This window comes from Plectropomus leopardus, chromosome 24, assembly GCF_008729295.1.
Source record: "Plectropomus leopardus isolate mb chromosome 24, YSFRI_Pleo_2.0, whole genome shotgun sequence".
Lineage (NCBI taxonomy): Eukaryota > Metazoa > Chordata > Actinopteri > Perciformes > Serranidae > Plectropomus > Plectropomus leopardus.
Genome location: NC_056486.1, coordinates 13601556 through 13623874, shown reverse-complemented (window position 1 = coordinate 13623874; position 22319 = coordinate 13601556). Strand labels below are relative to the sequence as shown.

Here is a 22319-nt window from a genome sequence, read left to right as displayed (position 1 = left end):
CAGTGTTGTCAAATGAATAGTTCATTTTGGGAAATACATTCACTTTCTTTCCAAGAGTTAAATAAAAAGACTAGTAAATGTCTGTATGCTAAATATGAAGCTAATCGTAGCTAGCTTTAAAATGAAAAAAGCTAGTTTTAAAAGATGACATTTTACATTTCAGCATTTATAATACAAGTAGTATGTTAAGTGTTTATTTGTGAGGTTTGGCAGATTTTCTTACATTTGGGCAGAGCCAGGCAAGCTGTTCCACCGTTTTCTGTCTTTATGCTAAGCTAAGCTAAGCTATGTGGCTGCTAGCTTTAGCTTCATCCTTAGAGTACCAGCATGTGAGGTATCAATGTTCTCGTCTAACTCTCAGCAACAAAACAAAAAAATGTATTTCCTCAAAATATCAAACTATTCCTTTAACTCGTTTGGGGAAATGCTTTATTGGAGGTGAGACATTTATCTGTAAAATGAAGAAGACTCTGGAGTGATATGAGCTGTCACTGTCACAAAAACATTTAGATATACAGAATATATAAAATGTAAAGTCAATACTTTCAAAAAATTACTAGATTTCCTATATAGCCAACTCATTAAGATACCAGTGAAATAGATTAGTATTGGCAAATATCTACTTTTTAGGATTTCTACTGTGAGGTGCGTCAAGTCAATAGCGGCATTAAATACTGCACACAAAATCCACTTCTTTGCAGTTTGCTGTGGCAGGTTTTTCAAAGGACTACTGTTGTTGGAAAAATATAAAAACATACAAAATACAAATAAAATAGATTTAAAAACGGTTTAAAATTTTTACGTAATTGGCCCATTGACACAGCAGTTACTGTAAGTGTCATGAAGTTCTGGCTTCCTTCTGTTGCTGGTATCACCAAACACTGATATACATAGAAAAAGAACACAAATGTGTCTCGGTTCCTCGTGTTAATACTGTTTCTAACAATTTTTGTTTTACACAACTTGCACACGGACTTACATGACAAAAACACAGTGTAGCACAGTACAAAGGTGGTTGAGTGTGGCACGGTATCGTTTTTTTTTTTTGTGTTTGTTTTTTGATCTACTGATTGACAGCACAGTGGCACCGCCAGTATGTGTCATCACAAACTTGTCTCCCTGTCCAAGCTCTTCTCATGTCTCCGGCGCTTGTGTCGCTTTTCGCCGCCACTGGAACAACTGCACAAAAAAATATTTCAACCAGACGAAATATTAAAAAGAGAAAAAGCAAGTTTGAGGACTGAAAGCTTGGAAATAAGGGACACAAGTGCAGATTCATAACCAGCTGGCTAACAAATAATCAATCAACATCACACAGCATGCAGATATGTCTCACTATACTTTAAGGACCTGTGTGTAAGATTTAGGGAGATAGATTGGCAGAAATGGATTGGAGCAAGTTTTCTTTCGTGTTTAATCACCTAAAACTAAGCATCGTTGTGTTCTCCTTACCTTAAAATGAGCAGTTTACATGGGGAGCAGGTCCTAGTTTACGGTGATTGACATGTGACACTGCCATGTTTCTACAGAGGCGTTTGGTGGAGTTTTCTGTTTGTATTTTTAAAAATGCTTTATTTAGGGTTTCTAGCTGTTAATAACACCAGATTTGTTTGTTTTCGCGAGGAAGCGACCTTAAAGGATAATTTTGTCCTCTGGTGAAAACTTCTTCAATGTCTGGATCTCAAGTTATCAGAGAAAAAAAACTTCACATTAGCATGTGTTGGACTAGCCGACTGCAGCGACATGCTGACGTGCATCAGAAACACATGGATTTTTAAACTGAAACTTCTTTTTTCGGTGTTTGGTCAGTTTAAATCACCTGGTCTGTTTGTTTTGGAAAGGAGGAGACCTCTACAGATGATTCAACTCATGATAAAAAACCTCTTGTACATCTGGTGCAGAAAAAGGGGATCACACATTAACTTGTGAGAGCATGTTGTGTGAGATTCGCTGATTTGTAACATGAAACCGTGTTGTTTGGTGATTACAGCAGTTGTGATCACCTGATTTGTTTGTTTTGGAGAAGAAGAGATCTCTGCGGAAAAATTCGGCTTCTGATAAATGAAGGAGTTGTAGCTGGGAGCAGTTTTACATCTACAATTCACCGCTGGACGCCACCCAATCCCCCTAAATTTACACACTTAACCTGTAATAGCAAATGACCCTATCATTCCATTATCTTCCCACATTAAAATATAGTAATATAACTATTAATTTTACAACTTTAACAACATGCAAACACATCATAAAATGTGTTCTTAAAGTAACATGCACACCAAGGTCATGCTGTTTTGTAACAACATTCATTTATTACTGATTTACCTCTCTATCTACTGAATCAACCCCAATCTCTGAATCATTACTCGCAGCACAGACCAACACGCTTTTTATCATGCAACGATCAACAGTCATTAGCAGTCAACAGAAGACACAGGACACAGAGACTGTCCATGCTGACAGGGACTGGGAACAGCTTACCTTTGGGATATCAGCTTCTGAGAGGTTAGGAAGGGGAGCTTAGGGGTGGAGTGGAATGAGAGAAGCAGGCAGGAGACACTATGTTAGTCTACTCTGTGGGAAACCTGTGAGGGCAGGGCTGCTCTGAGATAAACCATTTTTATCCAAACATACTAGCTCCTCAGTTTCCTGGAAAAATAGAGAGTAGATGTTCCATAACATTTCAATAGTAAACACCTGCCACTGCTCGCTTTAACACCCAGAAACACCACTATCCCCTTGAATTAGACATTTTTTGACCCTGTGAAAACACACTGGAACCAGAAGGTGGAAGCATCTGATGTTAAACCTGATACCGACGTTAATAATCTGAGACTTAAGTCACCTTTTAGCGCTGGCTTCCTTCTTCGTGCTCTCGCCGGGGTTGACACTCTTCCACACATTCCCGAAAGATCCTTTAGACATCTCGTCAGTAATATTCACTGTGGCCGGGTCACTCCTTCGAAAACACAAGCAAAATGAAAAAAAATCATTATTTCACTTTGTATGTGAGGTTTTCTACAAATAAACAGCAACAAAAAGGGACGAGAAAGCCAGCAAGACAGGAGACATGAGCCCTCTGAATAAATCATTGATCCTCCTGACGTTTAATAATCAGAGTGACTGAGCTTTTACCACGATGGTGGCTGGCAGAAATGTCATGAATTAGTGGCATGGACTATATAAAATATCAACAACCTCGTGTAATGACGGCTGCTGCTGCACCGTTGGAGAACCTCGCCGATTGGTCTTTAATTACAGTATTTATCATTGACACACTGTAAAATGTGACAAGTTGATCTTACTTAAAATAATCTTTTAAGTAAAAGATCTTTTAAGCAATCAATAAACTGATTGCCTTGAAAAAGGAAAGTAAATTTAACTATAAATCTTCATTTATGATTATTTATACCTAAGTGTTAAGTGTACTTGAAACTGAGCTGTATTTCCTAAATTTTATGAAGTTGTTGCGACTTAAAAATGTGAAAATCTTCAAAGTGACTTGGGGAATATGACATAGCTCCATGGCTGAAAAGTGATCCCGTCGTTTTGTTTAAAAATAGTGAATTACATTTACTTTTTGTAAACTGTACGCTTTGTCACTGACTTTGATAGCGTTCCCTGTTTGGCTCATAATTGAGCCAAATGTTTTCATGAGCTGAGCAGACTAGAAATGTCTCCCGTTGCCATGTTGTAAATAAGGTTTATTAATCACTGAAGGAGTAAAAAAAGTTTCCATGGCATAAGAACCTCATGGGATGGATGGATGATTGTTCCAGGTATTAGTCAAACCTGCAGGTGTTACCAGGGAAACCGAGTTATGGCGTGTGAAAAACTTTAGATTTGGATTGAAAAAAGCATTAAAATATGAATGAATGGTCTTAATTATTTTTTCTTTGGCAAGTGACCACGGTATATTGCCTGATGTGTCCATAATCAAGAATTAACAGCCTCCGCAGAAGCAACCGTCCAACACAAATGCTTCCTCGTCTGCCATTAGTTCTTAATAACGGATACCTCATCAGGCGTTATCCCTTACATCCCAAATGTCAAACTGTTCATTCAAGTCTGGAAGGAAACTTGCACTTTTAGCATATCATTCAACTGATCATAAACAATTTATTCATCAAGAATTTGGACATAGATTTATATTTTACAATTAAAACAATTTAATACTAAAATTAAATACCTTTGATTGGCATTCAAGCAGCTAGAGTTACTGTACTGTACTTAGTTATGATTGGTATGTACTTGAAGCAGATCTATGAATATTTCAGCACTGAAAAAACTGCTTTTGCAGGAGGTTAGGGCACCTAAAATGCAAAATATATGTACAAATGTGATATTTTCACCTATTATTTGTTCGTAGGTATATTGACGATAAAGAGTTTTCTTGCAATAGTTTCCAGAACAGAAGCGCTTCCCATCCAGTCACTGAAAGAATGTATTTCTTTAAAAGTTTTTGATGCCAAATCCCAACATGGATTTTTCCATGGTGTTTCTGAAGGTCTTGGTGTCTTCACATCATATTTTGGAGTGATTTTTGACGATATCAATTCTCCACTGGTCAAAAATGCTTAATTTAGCACCACGTGTGGAAAAATTATATCAACCTAAAAAAAATGCTGCAAAAAAGTGACACATAACTGAACATGGCATGACAATCATAATGTATACACTCTAAACTCTGAAAAGATGCCTACCTAAAACACAATATTTATTCATACTTAGAACTAGAAAAACTTTGCACTGACAGTATAAAAGGCAATGACCAACTGACCAACAGAGGGTGGAAAAAGTAGCAAGAAATTAGTAAAAAGTTACAAGAAAATGACCTAAAAATAAGCAAAAAAACAACTGACCCCGAAATAATAATATGCATATTCTTTTTCTGTAACATAATTTTAAATATAGAATTATGATGATTATGAATATTGTTTTCTGGACCTTTTTCATTCGTTTTTGATAATTTTCCCATTATTCTCCCCCCTTTTTTTTGACTAATTTTCATGTCATTTTCTTTGTCACCTTTTACAAATTTCTTTCAATTTGTGGGACGTTTCTTGCAGAGCTGGTCAATGCCTTTTTTCCCGTGTTTTTGAAAGAAATTAAACTAATTTGCTCAGATTTCAAGGGGTTAAAAAGATTATGAGGAACAAATGCAGCACAAGAAACTGATGTCACAACAGGTTTTTAAGGGTTAAAGATTAAAATGACTTACTTATAGTGTCCCTCCAGTGGCACTTGTACAATGCCTTCCTCCTCGGCAATAATACTGTGCTCCTCCTGAAGAACAAGACAAAAGAGAGAATCTGAAACCCTGCACAGATGCCAGCTTTTCTGCTGCAGTGGTGCAAATTTTAAGTCATCAGACAGATTTGGCATTTCTTCGTACTGCACCTCCTCTGCAGCATCCTCCAGCTTCTTCTTCTTCCACTCTGGCATCAGGTCATCCAGCCAGCTCAGTTCTCTCTTGCTGAAGATGAAGTCCAGCAGCTTACGAATGAATACCAAGGCCAGGACCTGACGCAGCAGACACGCACGGACATCAACCAACCATAAAAGCACACAAATATACATGCATACACAAATACACTCTGTTGTTACCATCATGGGGAAGACGATGGCGGCCTTGGAGGTCTTGATGACCCAGAGCAGGACCAGGCAGCTGAGCTGAACGATGGTAAAGAGGTGCACCTTCCTCAGCGGGACGTGACGAAGGTAGATGAAATCTGGCTGATGTTTGGCCGGCATGCCGAACAGCCTTAGTCGGTCAAAGAACTGCACGGATACAAACGCACATCCACTCAAGAATTCATCCTACATCTTTCCTCTGTTACTTCTTCCAATGAAAAAAAACTAACATAAAACACTGAGCTCACCTGAATGCCTCTGAGTGAGGACGCCCCCATGTACAGAAAGACTCCGTACAGCACAGGCATGGGAATAAACTGCAGACAGAGAGAACAAATATTTATGTCTCATACATACAGCTATGGAAAAAGAATTAAGAGACCACTGAAAAATCATCACTTTCTCTATCAGTTTTGAACTATTTAAAGTTGAATTAATATTTTTGTTTTATTCTATAAACTACTGAAAACACTCTACCCACACTGTAAATAAGAATACTGTCATTTGGAGCATTTATTTGCAGAAAATAACAACAGGTCAAAATGAAAAAAAAAAGAGGCAGTGCATGTTTGTTCATGTTGATTTCTTTTAACAACACAATATTAATGTTTAAACTAAGGAAGAGATCAGTAATCAATATTTGATGGAATTACCATGATTTCTTATCAGAGCCTTCATTAGTCTTGGGATGCTAAAATGTATCATAAAGTATCGTTTTGTAATATACTGTAATATATCAGATTGTGCCGTATCCGATCATAACGTATCGTATGATAATGTAACGCAACGCGTCATATTGCATTGTATCGCATCGCATCCTATTCTATCGCAACATATCGTATCATATCCTGTTGTAACATTGTGTCGCATTGTATCGTATTGCATTGTATCCTATCCTATTGTAACATATCATATCATATCCTGTTGTAACATATTGCATCGCATCGTATCGTATCGTATCGCATTGTACCCTATCCTATCGCAAAGTATTGTAAAATATCCTACTGTACTGAATCGCATTGAATCATAACGTAACGTATCATAGTTTATTGCACTGAACTGCATTGAACTGCACTGTATTGCATCATGTCCTAATGTATCGTAACGTATCGTATCAGTATGGTATTATCGGTTTGGTTTTATGGTCATCTTTTACTAATGATTGACAAGTTTGTAAAATGACTGTATGGGTGTGTACTTTGGCCCCTGACCTTTAGCACAGAGGTCATGAAGACAGAGCAGCCCATCAGGGTGAAGATCATGAGGCCGGTGAAGCGCTGCTCTCGGATTCCCAGGAACTTGGGCTGCTCCCCGGGGGCCGAGCACTCGGACTCCAGCTTCAGGCTGTTGACGTGGGAGATGGAGAGCACGGTGGCTGCAACGAACCACGGCAGGCCCATCACTGAGCACACGCCCAGCATCACACCCACCACAAACAGGTCCAGGTGGTAGCCACAGCCTTTCTGCAGGGGACCAGACACAGTCAGTGAGACTTAGATTCAGCAGTTATTATTAAATGATTACTAAAAAAGAGCTCTGCTATAGTTTGACCCACTCATTTTTAAAAGAGGGCTGAGATTTATTCACACATTTGTTGCACATATATGCATTAACAACATATACAAAACATTCTCAAAGACAGCAGGTGATTTACAGAATACAAAGATATATTTGCTGAAAAAAACAGTCTTTTGGCTAATGTGGTGACTTTATGATTTTAAATAAAAGTTTTAAATGCCTTTAGTTTGTGCTCCTTCCTGTTGATGATGACGGCAGTGATCTGCTGATCCATGAAGATGAGGATGGTGCAGAGTAGCGCGGGGACAAAGGTGATAATTGTGGTCCACCAGGGGTTGGGCCCCACGGGGTTAATAAGCCAGCCACGATCATCCCTGGTTGGCTGGTGAGAGTGAGGGTAAAAATGAGGAAAATGGATGTTATAATATGCAGAGAATAAACACACGTCTGTTACATCATTTTAACTGAGAGTCAATAAATAGTTGAACAAATTTCTTCAAGTTTCTTTCTTGTTGCTCAAACAAATATGTGAAGAAGTTAGTAACGAAAAAAGGTTTGACAGAATTGTAAAAGATGAACAGTTCATAAAAAACAGTTTGCAATTCTTCCGAAAGGATTTAGACGATTTTAACGAAAGACTCTCAAACCATGCTACCGCTCTGGAATGCATTTTAAGTGTGCAAACATCTTTTGACAGACACTGCAAAATTTAAGTGTCAGGAGAGTCGACCAAGAGGAATAATTTCATCACTTCTCTGACGGAGTCCATAAAAAAAGAGAATGAATCACGTCAGATCACAGAATTAAAGGTACAACAACTGCTGGTTGACAAAGTTGAATATGCACTTTCAAAAAAACCCATTAAACAATCAAAACAATTAATTGTGATGCAGCTGCTCAGATTCAAGCAGCATTTCTTGACCTCACCTGTCACATTTGTTCTGATTTTATGCTGTTATATGATAATGTGTGGAAACACATTTAATCGATGTTTAAGATATCAAGATCTAAAGTAAAGGTACCAAACTGATGCATGCATAAGTCTTCACGTGGACTTACTTTGAAGTTGCTGGGCACCTGTAGTTTAGGTGAGGGGATCCCCAAGGCATAATCTACAATAACCATAGTTAGGATGGTGATGAAGACAGCAAAGTCGCTGATGATGGCGCGCACCTGGAGTGAACAAAGAGACAGAGTCCCAGTTATATGCAGATGTTGTAAAAGAAAACTTCAGGTGCAGGATTTAAACACAAACTGAAGGCAAAAGTCTGACAAAAGATCAGCACCCTCTCCGAATTTGCTCCCAGTTAATCTTGTTTTACAGCAGAATGGAGACTAAAAGCTCCTGCAATCAGACTGAACCTTGGCCCACAAAAATAATATTTAAAAGAAAAAGTCTCTGCCTATCTCTTATTCTTTCCAAAGCACCTGAAGTAGATCAGCATATGTGATGAACTTCATCCTACTTTCTTTAGTGCTGCACTTTTTTGGTTTGTACCCACCAAATTTAGTATAGTTCACTAAAACAAGGTTTAAAAAACATTTTAGGTAACTGGATTAAATTTAATTTAATTATTAATCCTAAATAATATTTTTTTCTTTGTTTTTATTGATTTTAATTAATTTAATAATTATATGTAGAAAAAAACCCCAATACTGTGTATTTACAAACTAAAATAATTTAAAATATACAAGAGGTGTCTTAAGTTTTAGCCATGAGGAGTTATTGGTTTATGTTTATTGAGACTGTGAATCACTCTTCCTCAAGTGTTTGTATTGTTTTATCTATTCTGAACGTTTAAAATCTTGCCCCTGATATATATTATTTTAAAAAACAAAAACAAACAAAAACTAAAATGAACACTAAAACAAAAATAAAACAAAAAATAAAAGCTAAAGTGAAATATAGTTTGCAAACTATCTAGAATTAAATCGAAATTTATTTTCTATTTTTCTATGTACTTTCTTTTATGATATTGTTTTCCTTTTGGATAACGTGTGTAACATATAATGCTTTTTGGTTTTGCTCTTTGCATAGCGGCTTGTTTTGTCCCCTGCAGTGTCACTCAGTGTAGTCCAGCTCTGCTCCGACTGAGTCAGACTGACTCAGTCGTGCAGATCAAAGCCCCCTCAGTGATGACTGTGTTTGTGTATGTCGTGTTCTGCTGCTGCTCAAATGTTTATTTGACAAAGATTTCTATCAGATTAAAATATTGCTCTGCTAATTCTTTTTTTTATAACTGGAAGCTGTCAAAAATACTCTTTTCTCTGACTTTTGACATCTCCACACTGTACCACATGCAGACTACAGCAACGCATTTATCACCACAAGGTGGCGCCGGTGCACCGTAGATTCATGTGCCAGCATCACGCCACACATTAGCTCATGAGTGTCATCTCAATGATAAATCATAGAAATTGCACACATAGAACGGCCACACACACTGCAGGCTTTCTGCTGTGGCACAAAACAACAAATAGATGGCAGCAGAATCTAAAAGACACAGGCAGAGGCGAAGCCGTGACATGAGAAGCAATTTCACTCCCGTAACAAAATGAGAAGTGAATGGGGGACTGTAAATTTAATGAAGCAGACTCAATTTTGCAGCCACCGGGCACTCGAACACAGTGTCTTACAGGGACTCTTTGAGTCTGTGTGCTTCAAAACTGATGCAAAGAGTTAGACATAATGAAAAGAAGGAGATGCATTATTCAGGGATCAGTGTGTACCTTGGTGGGGAAGTAGCGGCTCGTCTTGAACTCCTTGAGGAAGGCGGACATGAAGACGGTGGAGAAGAAGAGGACCACGCACCAGAAGAGGACGTCGGGGATGTAGGGGCCATGGGGACCACAGGCGCTGCCGACAAACTCCCCGTGCAACATCTCGCACTCCTACTGGCACCAGAGGACACGGCGATGGTGATGATGATGATGATGATGATGATGATGATAATTGAGGATAAATACATGATTAGAATGGCGGTGAAGACGATGGCGATGATGGATGTCGTGTCAGTGGTACATTCAGATTTGATGTATTCATCACTCTATGCTTTAAATATCTATATAGTACATGATTCATACATTTGCATACAATCCCAGTGGCCTCTCGTGCCTCTCAAACCGTTTGCTGCTTATACCTCCAACAAGCGTGTGTCACACGCCGCCACTGGCACGACTTATTTGTGTCTGACAGTGAGAGAATCCACTCTTCACACTTCATCTCCACGCTCATTCCGCACGGATAAATCCCGTCAAATCCTGCCCACATGGTCCTAATCCCCGCCTAGACTTATGACACTTCTTGATTGAGGCAAAGTGTGGGAGACACGACGCGGTGCCAGAGACTGTAAGAAATATCACCAACTTTTCTGGGGTATTTTGCTTGTGGCTGTGATCAGATGTGCTATTTCTGTCTCTGTAGCCTCTCCTCTTCTCTCCTGCACTCACTTTGACTGTGATTTCTTTACATCTTACTGCTGAATGCAAGATAAAATGAGCTCAAGTAGGCCATAGATGACACTTTTTAAAAATATATACCTACATTATAAAACCTGACAAGCTGATCTTACTTATAATAATCCTGGAAACCAATTGCCTTGAAAAGAGAAGGTAAATATAACCATAAATCTTAATTTATGTTTATTTTACATCTAATTGTTAAGTATACTTGAAATTTAGCTGCATTTACTTCATTTTCTGAAGTTGTTGCAACTTAAAAAATGACTACCTTGTCCCTTCTAAGTGTGTTAGCAACTTAATTTAATCAAGTTAGTCTGACTTAAGCCTTTAACAGTCACACTAAGAAACACATTTGCAAAAAATGTACATAATAGACCATTGAATATGTTAACGAAACGCATCAATTTATAAAAAAAAACTTTTTTTTCCATGTATAATGCATTGTAAAAAGTGCAAAACTCAATGTCATGTAATAGAGAGATCTGAAAGATCTGAAAATTAAAAGTAACTTCATACATACAATAAATTAACAAAAATAAATAGATACAAATACAAATGAATCTAGTGAAAAAAATCTGTATGAAATATATGCTAAAAAACAAATAGTCATTGTTATAGATACATATAGAAATGAATCGAGAAAAAAAAATCTGTATAAAATATACGGTAAAAAAACAATTGTCACTGTTATCATATATAAGCATCTGTATAAAATGAAATTGGATTTTGCCAAGCTTTTAGTAAAGCAATTTGATCATAAAAAGTTTCAACCTTGTGGTTACAATGCCTGTTAAAGGGTTAACACACAGAGGATTTTTCCAGTGAAGAAGTTTTATGTTTAAGAAAATACAAACATGACCGACTATTATGCAACCAGCAGAATACAGAAATATAGCACAGCAAACTTGGTTTAGTGAAGTAAATCTTAATAAGATTCAACATAAATTAAGAATAATAGCTATATCTGTTTACAAAATTTTTAAAAAATAAAATCAGATTTTACAGTGTACAGCAGCTATTTTGCTATAATTCACTTCACATGTGGAGGGTTCCTTACCTTGACCTCCAGCATGGTCCAGTTGACCTGAGAGGCTGTGATATTTCTCTCCTCCCAGTACTGCAAGGTCTCATTGCTGGGGTCTGTGGGCTCCACACACGCACACCTGTGGAGCACATTTGTGTTTAGTTTTCCTAAATACTCACAGGAGAAAAGGGTGTTTATAACAATCGACAATAAAAAAATAAATTAATATCAATCAGAAAAAAATCTATTGAGGATAATTTATGTTCTCAAACAGGTGCACCCTTTTGTTTAACTTATGTTTAATTACTTAATGACTGTTTATTTTAGTCTGTTTTAGTGTTTAACAAGATGGTATATCAACTTTATCATTTTTAACATTTATTTATTATTCTGCTTTTTATTGTTTCATTTACCTCTTATACTGGGCCTGGAGTATATTATTTATGTATGTATGTATTTATCATTGTTATTATTACTTAACTTAATTCACTCTCCATTCCACAGCGACACGATGAGCCATCACCATGACACAAATTCTTCTCCTGGCATTTCACTAAACTAAATGTCAGCACCCCCTGCTGTCCACTACACCAGAATAGAAAGCCACAGAAGGAGCTCTTGGCTTGACACAGTCACCAGCCAGCTTATGTGTCGGGATAATGCACGCTGCTCCTGACACACACTCAACATGGGATTATTCACCATAAAGCACCATTACAGAAAAACTGGACAGTGTATCTACTGTACCGCTGCACCATCTGTCGTTTGATGAGGCAGCAAAACTGATGCAGCACGTGTGCGTGTAAACATGCCAAGTTGTGAGCGCTGTGTATGCGAGACGAGCTGCAACAACAATGACAACATCAGTAAAGAACGCTCCGAAGATGTGAGAGGATGTTAAACATTCGTCGGTTCAGCATTTTTCTAAATATATTACATAAGGAGGTGCAGATCATTTATTTATTGACTTCCCGGTAAACAGCTTTGTAATGAAGAATGTAAGTGATAGCTTGTTTTTTTCTGCAGTTCCTAAAAGGAAATGACTCACTTTTTATTGATTCACTCTCCAAATGCATTCAAAGTGTTTCCAGAGAACTTTTCAAAAGTAATATCTGGATCCTTACTCATTTCTCTTCATCTACATGCAGGATTTTTCTTCTGTTTTTCTCCTAGAGTGTGTTCTTCCCTACACAATGATTTCCTATTGCTGCCTATTGTTTATTAAACCTTTGAATCCTGAGCAAATTGGTTTGATTTATCTCAAAAACATGTGTAAAAAGGCAAAGGGCAACTTGCAAAAAATATATATATTTTAAATTATTTTGCAGAATTATTCCAATTTTTAATCATTTTTTTTCAGGTCATTTTCTTGTTTTCTTTTTCTTTAATCTTCCCTGTTTTTTTGTTTTGTTGTTTTTTTTGTTGCATATTTGTGTTTTTTTAAATTTTTGTTTGGTTTTTAAGTTGTTGTTGTTTTTTTTTGTTTTTTTTTTGCTGTGCTAATTTTGAGGTAATTTTCTTGTAGCTTTACAAGCTAATTTCTTGGTAATTTCTAATCAAGTTGCTCATCGCCTTCTGCCAATCTGCCCAGGTTCCAAAGGGTTAATCTAAAGGGGAAAATATCCATGCTTTTTCACGTTGTTTTCTTGCCATTAAACTAATCTCCATCCACTGGATTTTAATCCATAAACGGTCTTATATAACAAACAACAAAAATATCAGTTCAGTTTTAAATCCATATTGCTTCAATTTTACTGCAAATTAAAGTAGGGCTGCAAGTAATGATCATTTTCATATTCAGTCATTTGTCAATTACTAATTAATCTAGTAACTATTTAAAATTAAAGAACTTAGAAAAGTGATTGCTTTCAGGCAAGTTCTCCAGTTATGGTGGTGGTATCCTCAGGAAGTAAAAGTCACTCTGAATCTAAAAATGTGTGAATCATGTCTGTGTGATCATCAAATTTTGATGCTTATTCTGGCGCATGTCTCTCCCTCTTTTATCTTTCCACCTTTAAAGGAATTCTGCACCCACAGAATTACCTTTTCTTTGTCAGTTACTCACCTTGTGTCACCTTGAATTTGTGAAGAAAAGGTTGTTTTTCTACATGCCTCCACATTGAACAGAGAATCCAAAAAGTAGCGCAGACATATTTTTCATAAATTAGTAATCAGTGTCCACAATCAAAAGCTATTTTTGCAAAAATACACGCGTTTTAGAAGTACTGTGTCTATGACTGGATAAATAACACTCAAATTTGATTGCAGAAGTTGTGTAAGAGTTTTTAACTAACTTAACTTCACTAACTACTACTACTATCTACTTTTTGGTAGATATTTTCTATGGTTTAAAGTGGACCCCAATGACTTTAATTCATGTTTGCCTTTTTTGGATTCTTCTTTCACCATGGAGGCATGCATGCATTCCTCCCAAATTCAAGTTAACAAACAGTGAGTAAACGATACACAAATGCTCATTTTGCAGGTGAATTATTCCTTTCACTCTCCCTCTCAGTTTAAAAACCTCAATAAAATCTCATAAAAAAATACAGTGAGAAATGCCAGAATGCACCTTCAGATTACTTGTTTTTATCCAGCAGTCCAAAACTATAATCAAGCAAAGAAACAAAAGCAGCAGCACGCATGGATTTCAAAGGAGCACTTACGAGTACTGTGTGAGTTTCTGCAGGTTGTTGTGTTTATTGATGGGGTAGTGCACCCCCAGGTGGAGCAGCTTCTCCAGGGCCTCGTAGATGAAGATGATGCAGATCAGCGCAGCGAAAGCTTCCTCAGTGAAGCGTGTGATGTAACAGACAAGCGAGCTGGCATCCGTGGCCACCAGCAGTAGACAGAAGAAGGCCGTCCACAGGCCAATACAGGCCCTCAGGGAGAGGTAGGAGAGGCCATACTCCCTGAGAGAGACAGGACACACACACACACACACAGGAGTGAAAGGACAAGCAATTAGATATGGCATCCGCACTCAAGCGGAAAACACACACATCCACCATCAACACTGAAACATTTTAGCACAACAAAAACACAGTTTGTGCTGAAAACAAGAAGAAGGGGATGATAACGTACTTGCAGAACTTGAAGAGGATTTTCTCAAAGACGAGAACGGGCCCAGTGCTGCCCAGGATGGTGAGGGGCTGACCGGCGAAAAGAGAGTAGGCTATTCCAGTCATGGACGCCCCAAACAGGGACTCTATAGCACTCTGGGAACACAGGAAATAATGCTCTGACTCAACTGCTTTACATTCTCACCTCGGTTACACTCAGTTAACCCTTTAAAACCTCAACACATTGGCTTGATTTCTTTCAAAAACATGGAAAGAAGGCGACAAGCTTTTCTTTTTGAAAGAAATCAAACCAATTGGGGTTGATTGCTGAGAGATTTGGTTCACAGATTCTTTCCCTTCAGACTGAACTGCAGTAGCTTTAATGATCCCGTGACTTTTTATGTAGAGACATCATGAGGTCACTTTGTCTAATACTTTGGTTTATGACAAAAAAACCCTGCAAATTTAACAATCCCATCGGCATTATTAATTCTTTGTTGAACTGTGACATTTTACCCACAACTCTCAAGGGCCTATGGGAAATGGTGTTTGTTAAAGGCTAATAAAAAAGAGTGCACCAACACACTTTTGAGTGAGGTTATGTTCCCGGGCTGGATTTTTTTAGATATCTGCAGCGATAAAGATGCGAATGGGATTTTGAATGAGATGAGTTTCGATGCTAACATTAACATTTAGCTCAAAGCCCTGCTGTGTTTAAGCACAGTGTTTAGCATGCAGGCACGGCCAGACCAGCTCACCACAACAAACCACAGAGAAGCTCGGATTCTAACACATGCAGAGGGAGCGTGACTTGATTTTCTGCTCAGGACACAATGACTCCACTCTATCTTTACATAGCAAATAGTGGTTTGCTGCTGTATTAATGCTCTGAATTTTGCATACGGAGGAATGAAAAAGAGATTTCTAGAGATAAGTGGAGCAGCATCATTAAGGTAAGGTAGAGTGTGCGCTTCCTTCACTCAGCAGCTGGTTTCAAGGTGCCTGTGAGCAAGATTTGTCAAGCGTTTGATGCAGGGTTCTGTTTAAATGAGCTTCTGAGTCATGTCCTCCCTAGACACTCGGGGCTGTATATGTAGATTTAAGATGATATCCGACCTTGGTTTTTTCTAAACTCTTTCAAAACTCCATTCTCATGAATATAAGGGACATTAATGTGCAATGACGAGGTGATTTTCAGTGGCCCCCAAGTGGCTAAAAGAAGCAGTTACTGTGAGTTGAAGACAAAAGTTTTGGGAGTGATCATCGAGTCTCAATAAAGACGTCGCTTCTTACCACACGTCCCTCTGTGGCCTCACCCAGGAGTCCTCCAAAAGTGATGACAGGTGACATGCAGGCGCAGTAGAGGAAGAGGAAGGAGGCCAGACACTGAAGACTGACGGCGTCTGTGTAGTCGGACAGGTAGTGAGGAGCCTTTCGCTTGATGTCCATAATGAACCCGCCGAATAACCTGTGGAGAGAAAGGGATGTTATCAAAGAATCGCACGCAAACATGAAAGATACACATGCTAATGTGAAACCGCAAATGGCATTTGGTGGTTATTAAGGCTCTAACAATCCATCAATCTGGATCGATATATCGATTCAATGATGCGATGTGTAAACATCGATCCTTATCGCCATCTTTACAATACGCTTTTATTTTGAAATTCCATGTCACCGTAAAACAGGCTAGCAGATAATGAAGCCAGTTAGCTCTAAAGTTTTTGGAAAAAGATCATAATTTGCGTTAAAATGTAAACCAGATTTAAAGAAGTCTTAAAGGTTAACATCAATTCATGTGCGGTTTGATGTATGTCAGTGGAGTCAGTTTAAAGCAAACTGCACTTAACCAATTACAATTATTTGTAATTAATTTGTAACATTTATGCCGGATAGCAAAAAAGAAAGAAAGGGCTTCTTCTGTAACTGATTGTGTTAAAAAGGCAGATAATATCCTCTCATATCTATCACAGGACCCTGAAACAAATCAAATCGATTCAGTCGAATCGAAATCGTATCAGGGCAGACTTTGTGATATCAGCAGATATCTTATCGGTGTCCAAAGGATCGTATGGTAGCGTATTGTGATGACACTGGTGATTTACACCCAAAGTGGTTATGTGATCACAAAATTGAAACACAGTGCAGCGTGACAGTGGCATTAATCTTCTCATCGAACGTATTCACTACCCCTTAAAATACACAGTATCATGTTCTCATACTGCATTGATTCAGACCTCATTAACTGCAGTCTGGCAGCACTTCTCTCCACTGCTGAACTAATGTGTGAGTTCAGCAGAGGACTATTAAGAGTACAAGCTCTATTTTCACTGCATTTACAGTGTTAGTCATCTGCACCATGAGACAAAACACTAAAAAGGGACCGTGCCCCCACACTGATTCCACTTCGGCGTTACGCATGTTTATATCAATGTAAGTGTGTACGTTTGTCGACTCATGCGTCTTTCTAAGAGCGACTTTCAGCCACAGTGAGCAGGCTCTCCTGCTGCAGCGAGCCGGGACCTCGCTGAACCAGCGAGAGATGGTTGCTATGGCAACAGTGGGTGGGACATTATGCTTATTTCAGTCTGAGGCAGCAGTGCCATGTCCCAGGAGGTGTTGGCGGCGGTGGTGGTGGAGGGGTTGGTGGGGGGGTGATAGCTGAGACGGAGCTTCCAGGATAAGATCCTGTACTGCAGCATGGCATAGATCAGCAGCAGCACATCACTCACTCGCCTGCTATTAAAGCACAGAGATGTGCACTTAACACCCCCTGCGCACTGCGCCATCATATCGATGTGCCGAGCTGGAGCTCCAGTACCTCACCGGTCACAATCAGGTGATTTCTGGGTGATGACAACATAATGTTTTTCCAGCTTGACTCCAGTCTGTAATTATTAATATCTGGCTTGTCAAATCATGGTGTCTTTTTGCACCATGAAATTATGTGGAAATTAAATTCTTGATGTCAAGACTTCTTTCACATGTGCCTTTATCAAAGAGTTATGAACAGAAATAATGACAGTTATGAGTTTAAATCCTTCAGTGCCTCTCAAAATTGACACATACCACAGGACTTCAGAGACCCGTTCAACGTACCAATACAACTATGTAAATATACTTCATTACACTTAACATAAAAGTTTTATAAAATAAATGTGTAAGTCTTTCAACAGATACTCTCACAAGTATCTAAAAATCCTAAAAAATAATTTGTTATGATTATTTATCTATTTGACATGATTTTTCAACAAAAAAAGTTTTTAAAAAAATACAAAAAAAATACTTTGTCAAAATGTTTTTAACAAAGTTTGATAGAATATTCCGAAAATCTGAACAAATAAATAAAATGAGAAAAGTATCTAGCAAGTTGAGCTGTTGGATCAATTTGGTGACAAGGATTCAGTAAGTAAAGTCTGAGTTCCTTTAAACTTTCATCAGTACAGTATTTGAGTACTTGAATGTGGCAAACCGTAAATAACGTTGCGATATTGAGGAATGTGACTTTAAGTGTGGGACAGAGTATCTGAACTCTTAATGAATTTACACTCAAACAAAAGCTCTTTGTGGGGTTGAAGTGTGAGGAATGATAATGTGCCAGGAGGGTAGTCTGCCTGTTCAGAGAGCCGAAATTTACAGTTTGGGGAGAGCCGGGCAGCTAACAGGCGACAGGAGGACAGGGACAAAGAAGCGCTTCGAGAGCTCGAGGCTGTACAACACAAATCACGCCGTCGCCATGTAACACGTACCTCCCAGTGCGCTGCAGCTCAGGGCCACCGTGCCCTCCGTGTTCTCCTGACTCTCCAAGATCTGTCACTCCGTTGGGAACGGGAGGAATCTTCCGCTTTTCCTGCGTGGTTAAGATCACTGTCAGTCAGCTGTCTGTCACTGGCCGTCATCATGAGAACAATAACAAGCGTCAGCTGCACTTAAATCTCCACTGAGACATTTGTTGCAGCAGATGTTCCAGTTATTCCAACACATTCATAAGCGCACTAAAAATGATCGAGCACTTCTGATACAGAGTTCATCGGCATCACAATCTAATTGCACAGTGGCGTGTCATTAATTCACCACATGGGCCTAATGACGACGACAAGGAAAAGAAAAACAAGGCGCTTTTAATCGTCTGGAGCAGCTTTCTGTTAGATAATAACGTTTCTCTCCGAAACAAGATGGCGGATTTTCAAAGTAGACCAAAACAGCTAATGGAAGAAAAGATAACTAATGTTTTGGAGAGGATTGAGAGCAGAACCCTGGGGAGCGGCATCAAAGCTCGGAGTACAACGCAGTCGAGATTAGAGGAGAACACAGATGTTTAAATATTTCTCAGCAGGCAGGATGACGCAGGGCGGACTCACAGGCACATTTTGAAACAACACTGATATATTAAGACAGGTTGACTGTAAACACGCTCTCACACTGTGGAGTGATAGAGCTTTTTGAGTGGCAGCAAGGGAGGCGACTCTTTCAAAAACTAACCATTTTCACTTTGAAAAACCTGAATTGTTGGTTTACAACTGGAACCATAAAATAGCAGGCTTTTCTTGACCTGGAGTGCAAATCGAAACAACATCAGCATGCGATATTCTACAGGTTGAAAAGAAAGGATGGAGAGGTCAAGTGAGAAATAGACAAAAAAGAGCATGCAGTGGTCTTAACTGTTGGTCCGTGCTTGTTTTTTGAGTAAACACAAATATCTGTAAGAACAGACCAAACGGCTGCCATTGTTTACTTCTGTAGTTTTTTTTTGGTTTCCTGCATAACTAGTGGAGACTCAGTATGGCTTTGTAAATCGTTCCAAGGCCCCCAGAATCCTTCACAGTATAATAGTGTAACAGTTTTAAGATGTTTTAACTTAAACACAGCCATAAATCTCCAATCTATTCCATGCATATCTGGATTTTTTTATATTGATTTGTACAATAATTAAGATGAACATGTATGTTAACTAAAACACGGCCAGAATTCTTTCATCTACTTCGTTCCTGGCTGGACTGTAAGGCTGCAGCAAAGCAAAGTGGGTAAAAACATCAATACACAGAAGCATTTACATATGTAGCCCACTAAGCCATGGTAGAATCACAAAAATCAAGGAGAAATGATCACAAAATCAAGGGAAAATAGGCAAAATAAGCACAATCTCAGCGAGTCTACAGTATCAGCCAGCAGGACGCTCACAGACGCTTGGGTGGAATATAAAGCGTCGCAGACGTAATGTCATTGACAGGCTGGTGGTGAAATCAAGGCGTAAGGGTGCTAACAAGAACCTAAGTCGGAGGTTCTACAAAGGGCCCATTTCTAACTCAGTTCTAAAAAACAGTTATGGACTTCATTACCTATAGGTCATAAACCAAAACTTTTTTTTTTCCAAATTGGAGCAAAATGCTTTCAATAATCACTTTTCCACATTTACAACCTTTTTTTCCTTTAGTTTACCTGAGAGGGCACATTTTTGGGAGGCTCTATTCTGATGGAGGGGTCCCACTCTCCAGGAGGTAACACTGTCACCTGGTCCAGGAACTCGTCGATGCCTGCCACCAGGTCGTTCCTGTCTTTGGCCTTGTAAGCAACATCGTGGAAAATCTGTGGAGCACACGGAGGGAGCGAGTTTCTTTAACAGTCTGCCGTAACACTGGGTCACCGAGTACATCTCAGTGGATTAACAGAGTCATACACCAGTGCCATAACAGGTTTACTGGGCAAAGGATTATTCCTATCAGCAGACATGACGTGAAGACAACAATGTGAAATATTCAGAGCATCCATCAGCCATCGTCACTCTGTATTTATATGGAAAACATAATGTTATTCCTGCAAAGTAAATCACAGTGATGTGCACAGTGCGTTCCCTTATATGATGAAGTAAGCTGACATCCACACACTTCTATTTTCAAACATCCCAAAGGACAGCTGCTAACGAGAAAAAAAGGCAACATCTGGCTCTGATGATAGTCAGTAACGCTAGCTCCTAACCGCGCTGGGAAATCCTGTCACTGTTTTTATGACATACTCTACTGATCCCCGAAGGCCTCTCCTGCTCTTTAGCAGAGATAAAAGGTCAGGCTCAGTTACAGAAAAAGCAACTTACGGGATGATTTCTCTACTCGTTAAACCACCAGAATGCCGTATAAAACCACAAAAAGACAAGTATCTCACATTTATTGTTCCATTTTTGGAATACAATTATGAGTGCATGACCATAATTCTATGTTTGTACATTTAAGAAAATAAGATACCATCCTTATTATACATCTTTAATGGCTCACGTGCTTCTTTAAATATTAACAATAAGTAACATAACCCTTTGAAACAAATAAGCTTCATTTCTTTAAAAAAAAAACTTAGAGATGATCAACTTAACAAGAAATGACCCCAAAAAATTAGCAAGAAATTAATTGAAAAAAAGTAACAAGAAAAATATACCAGAAATTAGCAAATAAATGAATAAAGTAAAAAACTGAGTTATTTGTTACAATCAATACAACAGAAAAATGACAACATTTTAATCATAATCTTAAATACTTAACAACAACTAAAAGGAGCTCTTTAAATAACTAAATGTAAGAGCTACCACATAAATAAGTGATTTTTATTTCAAAATCATTTGCATGCCTGCAGGGAGGCCAATATATATATAAATATATACATTAACTCTGCTGCCAGCAGCTGAAACTGAAGGAGACGCTGGCGCATCCTGGTTATGTTATTTATTATTCATGACAGTTTGGCAGATCTCCAGAAGCTTAAACTACATTTAGTAGAGCAGTTTCAATATTTAACCCTTTCAAACCTGGATCAGCATCACTTTGCTTGTGCTGCATTTGGATGCATCTCACAAATTTTAACTAAAGATTGATTTTTTTGAAAGAAATCAAGTCAATATGCCCACTTTTTGAAGAGTTAAAATCTGAACCTTAATAATGCTGCACTTGTGCCTCACCTCATCAGTCATCAGGGTAGCAATGGACCGGCCAATTTCATGATACTGTGGTCCTTTTCCCATGGGGCCAAGCAGGATGAAGAGAAACCTGTGCAGCACAGAGGACGACAGGTTTGAGTACAAAAAACTTCTCCAAAGGGGATTATTAGCTCATCTATTCCAGTTTGACAGAGAATACAGAGAGAGACAGAGAAAGGGAGCTTTTCCAGCAGTTCATGTATCACCTGGTGGTGATGGGAACCTCAGCCAGGCCATTAAGCAGCACAGCCGGAGCCAGGCGGACGAAGGCCACCACAGGGCGCTCCAGGAATTCCAGCTCCCCCACCAGGACGTTAGAGGCCTCAGCACCGGGAGGGATCTTCTTCATGAAGTGGAGGTCGATCTGAGAGACAGAAAGAAACCATCTTAAGACAAAAGATTTAAAGAAATGTTCCACTGGGTTCCTACACCAAGACAGTTACATTTATGATTTTTTTGACTTTTTTAATGCCACTTGCATTGAAATGCCAAAGACAATTTTACAATGACTACAACTGAAAAAAGAAACAGGGAGGGACAACTTTCTCCAAATGTTAACTACAACATAAAGCATGAGTTTTTTGGTCAAGTTGAAAAACAGATGATCTACTTTGTTAAACATGTGAAACAATTAACGTATTATGTTGTCAAAAAAGTATTC

At 38.6% G+C, this 22319-nt stretch overlaps 1 protein-coding gene across 3 annotated transcripts in view; it reads right to left on the bottom strand.

Annotated features, from left to right (window-relative positions):
- Positions 1 to 205: 205 nt before the first annotated feature.
- LOC121962653 (sodium-driven chloride bicarbonate exchanger-like) overlaps positions 206 to 22319 on the bottom strand; it is a 57062-nt gene continuing 34948 nt past the window's right edge. For 2 of the 3 annotated variants that reach the window (XM_042512884.1, XM_042512885.1), the window contains exons 9-26: positions 21865 to 22022; positions 21641 to 21728; positions 20137 to 20283; positions 18447 to 18547; positions 15991 to 16165; positions 14720 to 14853; positions 14302 to 14547; positions 11669 to 11774; positions 9880 to 10041; positions 8209 to 8322; positions 7370 to 7531; positions 6843 to 7094; positions 5880 to 5948; positions 5605 to 5778; positions 5398 to 5520; positions 5219 to 5283; positions 2843 to 2956; positions 206 to 1179 (exon numbers count right to left, since the gene is read on the bottom strand). In XM_042512884.1, the coding sequence (XP_042368818.1) occupies positions 1104 to 1179; positions 2843 to 2956; positions 5219 to 5283; positions 5398 to 5520; positions 5605 to 5778; positions 5880 to 5948; positions 6843 to 7094; positions 7370 to 7531; positions 8209 to 8322; positions 9880 to 10041; positions 11669 to 11774; positions 14302 to 14547; positions 14720 to 14853; positions 15991 to 16165; positions 18447 to 18547; positions 20137 to 20283; positions 21641 to 21728; positions 21865 to 22022 (2466 nt within the window). In that variant the 3' untranslated portion in view covers positions 206 to 1103. Of the gene's footprint in view, positions 1180 to 2478; positions 2517 to 2842; positions 2957 to 5218; positions 5284 to 5397; positions 5521 to 5604; positions 5779 to 5879; positions 5949 to 6842; positions 7095 to 7369; positions 7532 to 8208; positions 8323 to 9879; positions 10042 to 11668; positions 11775 to 14301; positions 14548 to 14719; positions 14854 to 15990; positions 16166 to 18446; positions 18548 to 20136; positions 20284 to 21640; positions 21729 to 21864; positions 22023 to 22319 lie in introns of all 3 variants that reach the window. The other variant, XM_042512886.1, reaches the window with a different exon arrangement.